General features: G+C 43.6%; 1 protein-coding gene across 1 annotated transcript; it reads left to right on the top strand.

Annotated features, from left to right (window-relative positions):
* Positions 1-5,063: 5,063 nt before the first annotated feature.
* LOC104620462 (patched domain-containing protein 4-like) lies at positions 5,064-5,544 on the top strand (the record flags this gene model as incomplete). The annotated part of the gene is made up of 1 exon (XM_010286692.1): positions 5,064-5,544. A coding segment is annotated over one exon (481 nt), but the record flags the coding sequence as incomplete, so codon positions are not given.
* Between the last annotated feature and the right edge of the window lie 2,263 nt (positions 5,545-7,807).

Genomic DNA, 7,807 nt, shown 5'->3' with positions numbered 1-7,807 from the left:
CAAACTATTCTATGATTCTCTGACTCTATGAATCTATGATTCTATGATAAGGTTTTGAAGAAAGAGGATTTTTATTCTGTTTTACCTTGAAAACATTAGGTGCACTAACACAATGTACTTATCCTATCCTCTCTGGATTTTAGTGAATATTTTCTATGACCTATGTTTGGTAGAGTAGGAATGTCCTTATCACAGGGAGTAACAACTGCATTGATCTCATTAGGGTGTTTATCCCATAATATGTTTCAACAGACATTCCTGGTTGTCCTCTCCTGAATATTTTTTAAGCTTTTAAGATAAAATAGAGTTTAACCAGAATTGCATGTTTTATCCTAACATTTCTAGAGTGTCGCTTGATAATTATCCATCACTCCAGTTGATAAGAGGTCGCAGTTAAAGCGGAAAAAAAAAAAGAGATAAATTTGCTGGCAAAGTTTCTGTGAATGAGAGTGAACTGGCAGTAACATACAAGGGCTCCTCTTCTTGCCAGGGATCTAAAATCACCTTTTAATCCTCTCAGCATACCTAGCCTCCACTGAGCAGGGCGTTGGGAAGGCAGGAGCCATGCCATCTCAAAAGTACCTTAAACCCTCCATTTTCCCCGTGAGAAGGAAGTCAGAGGAGGCTGGTGCCGCTGAAGGCTGGGAGGGGAAGGCGATCTGCCCGGGGCTGGTGTGGCAGCGGGCACTGACCAGACGGAGCCCCGGGGATGCAGCAGCCCCGCTGAAAGTGTTAAGGAAGCAGAAAGGGTCCCAGGTAATTTAGCGGTAAGGGAGTGTTGCTAGTATCCCTCTGTGCCACATGCAGAGAGCACCTATGCCTACCTTAGCACCAGCAAAAGATATTTAGCTCAGGAGGAGCAGCTGGTTTTGTTTAACCTGGGAGGTCCTGCACCCAGCTCTGGAGGAAGACAAACGTGCTGAGCAACCTGCTCTAGTTGAAGATGTCCCTGCTCATTGCTGGTGGGGTTGTACTAGATGAACTTAAAAGGTCCCTTTTAACCCAAAGAATCTAAGATTCTGTGATCCCCATGCCATTTACACATCTTTTTAGGATATTAAGAGTCCAAGCATCCTTTACAGGCAAGTTTCTAGCCTGAAATATGGTAGGAGTTTATTCTGCATCCATCCATTCACCGTTGGTAATTTTTACCGATGAACAGACAAGGATTTTGGATCTTCAACCACGTGCAAGGCCAGGTCTGCGTAAACACAGGAGGCAAAATCCATCACTCTAAGGGAAAAAGGGGATGATGCTGTTGGTGTCTGTCATCTCTCACTCCTCTGAGAGTCCTTAGTTCTCGTCCTCCCCCCTTTCAGAGTCTAAACCTACCAAATGGCTTTGAGGCATCTGGAAAAAGAGAAGGGAACACACAAAAAACAGTTTAGTACTATCCATTGGAGCAAAGATTTTTCCTTGGCCCCTGTTTAAGATCAAAAGTCACATGCCCCAGCAAGTGACCTATATTTCATACCATTTTTAAAGATGCTCAGATCTGGAGAGAATTAGTTGCTGTCAGAATGGATGATGGCCCTTTTTGTCCTTTGGGAGAACAGACACTGTGAAGTTTTCATTAGCCATTAAAAAAAAAACAAAAAAGAGAAAGACATAGACACAGCCTGGGAATCTGAAATTCAGGCTCCAGCCATTCTACTGACCTTGCTAAAGACACTTACCATCTTGTGTTGTAGATCCATTGTAGATCCTCTGGAGATACATGAGTGTAAAATGGTGTACAACCAATAAGTATTCTTTTTACTCAATTTTTTAAGTTTGCATTTCTATGCATAAGATCAGAGAGTAACAACATATATAGGTAAAATATGTAAGGGATCTGTAGTCTGAAACATGAAACTATTGTTATGAAATAAAAAATAACATCATGTAGGCATATACCAGAAAGGACAGGCTACTTAACAGCAGAAAGTGCTTTTTTTCATTTAGGAACTAGGCAGAATGAGGGGTCTTGTTCAAAACCTGCCTGGTCTTCAGGCCTCATTTATACAAGTCACTGTGGCCTCATTTTCTTTCCCAGACCTTAGGCTTATCCCAGGACCTTAGCCATTCATGTCTCCTTCTTTCACCAGGGTGGTCCTGGAGGACAAGAGAGACCTTGGGATGGTGAATAACTCCCATGAAGTACCCATGGGACACCAAGAGGTAGTTAGGTCCCTGGCTTGGAGGCCTCTGGGAGATGCTGAAAATCATGTTGGCAGCACTGGGTCTTCATTTTCCCACACTTCGGTCTCCATCTGTAAAATGGGATGAAAAACAATATTTTTCTCCACCTTTCTTCTCTCTTCCTTGCTGAGATTGTAACCATTGCTGTGACAGCCCTGAGCAGCACAACAGGACCTTATCTCTCTTAGAGCATTTGGCAAAGACAACATATGAGCTGTATTAGAAAAGAGCCCTATTTTCCCACATGCCATGGTGGCAGGTTCGTGTTTGCACGCTATAAGAGCAGCAAAGGCAACCCCCTTGCGTAGATAGGAAGCAATCTGCTTTGGAAGGAAAGGGATGGACAAAATGACCCCAAAGTAATTCAGCATCTGTGATTTCCTAGATTCCATCTGAAAGCTCGCTCTTTATTTTGCTGACATATGAGCTGGGTGCCCTATTGTACATCAGTGTAACTAATAACCGTTATCTTCTCTTTCATGGGAGATACGGCAGAACATGATTTATTTGTGCCGGCTCTGTTGCCTTTTTTGAAATGTTGCCGTTGTTCGGTGCACCTTTCGCAGAGGAAGGCAGATGGTCATTGCAAAGTTTCCCATAACCTTGCCGTGTGTGCTGCATAGTGAATCAATGAAATCTGAATTACAGTCCATTGTCTGAGTTTGGAGCTGTGCTGCTAAAGTATCCTGCAGTGGCTGAAAACGTTTGAATGTCAACACTGCGTATATACTGAGGAAATATGACGTTTCTCCCTAAAATTTCAGAGCAGTGCCAAAGGGGATTTTTAACTGCAAAGTTGCATGTGATGTGAGCAAGGACTGCATTGCCTAAGCCTTAATTACTGGCTTGGAAATGTACTTTTTGTGAGTGTGTGAGCATTAGGTGTGACCTCTCCTTAGAAAAAAATAGAAATAATGAATCAAAACAAGATTCTAACAAGAAATGCCAGAGATGAGGATTTTTTTGGAGTCCAAACAGCACCAGCCGCCCCTCTGTGCTAGCTGTCTCTGCTTATATGACATTTGCAATGAGGCTTCAGGTGATTTGGGAAGCTGGCATTAGACTGCAAATCACCTTTCGTGTCAGCTCATGCCAGGATACCTCGCCAGAAGCCATTATTTCAATGGGAAATAACAACTGGGAATAGGGAAAAAATGAACTTCTGAAAAGCACTTTGTCACGTTCCCTGGGCTGTGGCAGGCAAATACTGAAAACAGTGTGAGCTGCTGCCATGAAATCAGGCATAGACAGAAATTGCTCAGTGGGAGGATTACCTCCTTTACATACCAGAGACAAGGCAAGGTGAGTATATAAAACGTTTTCAGCACTCTTAATGTCTGATATTTATTTGCTCTATGAGCAGACAGCCTGGAAGACACCTATATTTCATAAAGCCTGGTACCTTGCTTCATTGATTTTTCCTTAGGATGGGAATCATTACGGCGAGCAGGTCAGGCAATTTCAGATAATGACCTGTGTACAGCACAGGTGTTTCTAGAAATGGTTAACGTTGGATGTAATAGATGTTAAAAGTGTCTCCCTCAAATGCTTCTGGCCTTTTGCAGATGACTGCTTCCATGGGTGTGTGTAGGACAGAGCATCTCCCAAATTCAAGCTGTCAGTCAGCTCATTTCCACAGCACATCTCGGCAAAGAGTATTATCTCATATGAACTCGTTGCTGCAAGGTGTTTTATATATTAACTGGCTTGATAATCGTATGTTTTTATTAAATACAGGAGGAAAGAAATCTGAAAACTTTTAATCCCATTTACACACAAAAAAGCAAAGTGTTGGTTTTTGATGTGCAACAGACATTTAATCCCTGGGCTTAGAGTTGTTGGTCAAAAAGATTACTTGTGCCAGGACATTTTTCTCCAATCTAATGAGTCTTCTTCCTCAGTTTGCAGCTGCTTTTGATCTCAATCTATGCAAGCTTCCACTGTCTTGAAAGGGACACATTACACTTATTCTAGAGAACTAGAATAACCAGTAGCTGAAAAGCAAGGCCCTTTCGTACAAAAACATTCTTACAAAATAGAATAAAAATCTAAATGGGACCAGATAACTGTTCAGAAAAGTAGTCTGGTCTACCAGCTACCAGTAGTCTGGTAGCTGATCCTGAGTGCACCGGATGTGTCCTTTACTGATTGTCATGGAGTTTTTCTCTCCTAGCATATTCTGAAATAAGTGAGACCAGAGTAAGGTTTATATTCTTGAAATATAAAAAAACAAATCCTAGCTAAATCAAGGTGTAAGGTAGATTCTTATCTCTGTGCCACTGATAGAAATCCATGAAACATCAAATAAACAATTCCAAAAGTCTGATTTATTTATATCATTCTATAGCCAGAGTAGCTATTAAACTGGATCCATCTACATTTAGATCTGTGTGCTGAGGAACCAAGCCTCATTTTCTGTAAATTTCCAACTTTTTAAAAGCATTTCCAAAGTGTCAGAAAATCACAAGTCTTCCAGAAATTGATCTTCATCTCAAACTTTTCATACTTCAGTAACTGGAGATTTGTTGTTACCTGTCACAGTTAAAACTTGGGAAAGCAATCCTCCCCTGTGGGGTGAGGAGCTTGCATGCTACATTTTTCAGTCCCTGAACATCTGGGACCACGATGAGTATCTGGGCAGTCCCTGAACTGCAGCACAGAATCGCAAATGAGTCTATAACGAGTAAGGAACAGAGTTGTGGCAGGGAATAAGGATGTGTCCCAAAGCCCACGGAAGTGAATGGCATGACTGCTGCTGACTGCAGTGGCCTCTGAGTTGAGCTCTTGGCATGTCTGTGAAAGGAAGGCAGAGTCAAAAGTATCACTGTATCACATCTTACACAGGATAACCACATGCTCATCTTTTTTACTTTCCCTCCCAGGATGGAAGGAGCAGTTTTATTGGCCACCAGCTCGGAGGGGTCATGGAAGTGCCAAACAGCAAGGACCAGAGAGTCAAATCAGCCAGAGCCATCCAAATCACTTACTACCTCCAAACGTATGGCTCTGTCACCCAGGACCTCATTGGGGAGAAGTGGGAGAGTGAATTCTGTAAACTGATGCACAAGATGCAGCTGGATCACCAAGATCTGCAGCTCTACTCACTAGCGTCCTTTAGCCTCTGGAAGGACTTCCACCAGACCAGTCTCTTGGCCAGGGGCAAGATTTTGGTGAGCCTGATGCTGATCCTCCTGACTGCTACCCTCTCGAGCTCCATGAAGGACTGCCTGCGTAGCAAACCTTTCCTGGGACTCTTGGGAGTACTCACTATCTGTATTTCCAGTGTCACTGCGGCAGGGATATTTTTCATTACTGATGGAAAATATAATTCTACTCTGTTGGGAATCCCTTTCTTCGCTATGGGTAATTATTTATCTTCATAATAATAGGATTAACAGAGCTTAATGACAGGATTGTAAATTGCATCCTGGGTTATAAAGTGCAGATTTTACCTTGAGTGAAAGTCTAAGTCATTTTCATCTTGTTAAATTGATCTGTGCCTTGCCAAAAAAAAAAAAAAAAAGAGAAAAGGAAACAAAACAAAGCAGTAGCAACAATAAAGAGCAAATGACGTTGCTGGAATCTCGGCCAATATGAGAGAGGGGCAGTTTTATTGATCTCTGTTACAAAATGAAGGAGAAATTGTTATTGAAATCTAGTCAGCTCAGCACAGAAAATGGATATGTGTTGACCTGACTTTGATGGGAGGGCCAGACAAAAGAGTAAGGAGGGCACCGAGGAAGAAAAGATTTTAGCATTCTTCCCAAGGAGGACTTCTCTTCCAGCTCTGTCTGAGGGGCAGAGGGGCATAGGTTGGTGTAAGAATAAGATTGATGGACTTTATCTCAGAGAGGAGACTACTGCTGTGGTGTTTGCCAGGCTGTAAACAAAGGGGCCTGTCAGTATCTGTGGTGCATAATCCCCCGGTTTGTGAAGTCCCAGATCAGCTGCGGAGATTCCCTTTGTGTCACACCCGGGCAGGGGAAGGTGCAGACAAAGAACAAACATAAACCCCAGCTTTTTTAGCAGAAGAATTGTTTTTGTTCCTTCTGTTCTCAGTTCTGTTCCAAGCACTTGGAACAGTGCATCTGTGTTGTTAATGAGTTTGCTGGGAAGGTACTTTGGAAAGGAAGGGGGAAACATGCCCAAAACGGCTTGCTGAGGCAGCATTGTTTGGCGCAATCACATCCAAGTTTGTCAGAGTTTCACCATACCATGAGTCTGAAGCCCAGCAATGACTCCCTATGCAAAATCTCAGCAGTGGCAGCTCAGATCCAAAAAGCTTCGTGCTGGCTTTTTGATGTCAGGGAATCTTACCTGTGGACAGAGCTCCGCATCTTTACAGTTAATTTCTTAAATTCCATTCATGCTTGTACTATTCAACGCCAGTCCTCTGCTACACTGAAAGATAACTAGATATGCAAAACCACAAGCTAGAGTCAAGGTTTGAAGAAGGGACTCACATTTTTCCTAAAAATCTGAACCCCCCCAAAAAACCTACATTTATTACTCTGCACCTCAAGAAAAGTTCTGTAGGTGTACGCATCCCCCAACCCCCTCCTCTTATTTTGTCTGTCCACTGATAATGCGTCCGTGTCACTAACCAAGGGGACCAAGCCATGGTCTCACCAGTCCTGCACCCAGCATCTTCATATCAGCTGGCCAAGGTGGGAAGGAGTGGGATAAGAGTTGATGGTCAGGATTCCAGAAGGGAAAGGGAAGAGGGAGGCAAAAGACCCTGAGGAATTGCATGACTGGTTCAGCCTCATTAATACGGGTAAACAAGCCGTGCCAAAGCCTCTAATTCAATCATCTGCACTGTTAAATTGGGACAATGGCCCCTGGCATGGTCTGACCTGTGCCAGCTCTTCAACTGCTGTGCACAGCTCTGCAGCATAAGGGGGTTTGCTGGCAAGAAAGTGCCGAGAAGGGGAGCAAGCCAGCAGGAGGAGCAGAGAATGTGCCAGGTTGTGACAGGGATGGATCCTGACCTGAGCGAGGGCTGTGGGCGTAGGAAAAAGAGATCTGCATGGCAGGATGGAGAAAAGGATGGCAGCAGGAAAGGGGGGGCTCATGCTTCTTGTCAGATTACAGCGACTATTTTGTTGGGTGTCAGGAGGTGCATATCAAAGAGTGGGGCCAAATGGCACTGCCTTGCTCGTGCAGCAAGTTGAAGTAAAGGCAAGAAAACACTGAAGTGATGAAAAGCACCTTCCCTCAGCTGTTTATTCCTTTGCTGATGTCCATTTCTAGACAGCTGTAGAGAAGGGTGACCCACCTTTGCTTGACAGGTCCCAACTTTGTCACTCCCAAGGAGCCCCAAACAGTGCCTGTAGGTGAAGCTCATCTTCGGGCTGACCTCAAAAGCATCAGCATCCATTCCGGCCAGGAGCATCAGCTGAAATGGCAGTAGAATTGCAGTCAATATATATACCCTGAGCCCCAGGATGAGGCAAGGGTGGGAATTTCTGAAAGCAGAGTGGCTTAGTTTCCCACATAGGATTGTGGTAATCTGGGAGTTTGTTTGCTGTCTGAGGAAAAATATTGTTTATAACTTTCTGTTGTGTTTTGCATTGTCATTCTTGTCACAGTCACTGCCAAGAGCAAAAGAAAAGAAAAAAACCCA

The sequence above is a fragment of the Phaethon lepturus genome, unplaced genomic scaffold (assembly GCF_000687285.1).
Source record: "Phaethon lepturus isolate BGI_N335 unplaced genomic scaffold, ASM68728v1 scaffold2415, whole genome shotgun sequence".
NCBI lineage: Eukaryota > Metazoa > Chordata > Aves > Phaethontiformes > Phaethontidae > Phaethon > Phaethon lepturus.
The sequence above is the reverse complement of the archived record's forward strand: the minus strand, read 5'-3'. Positions and strand labels throughout refer to the sequence as shown.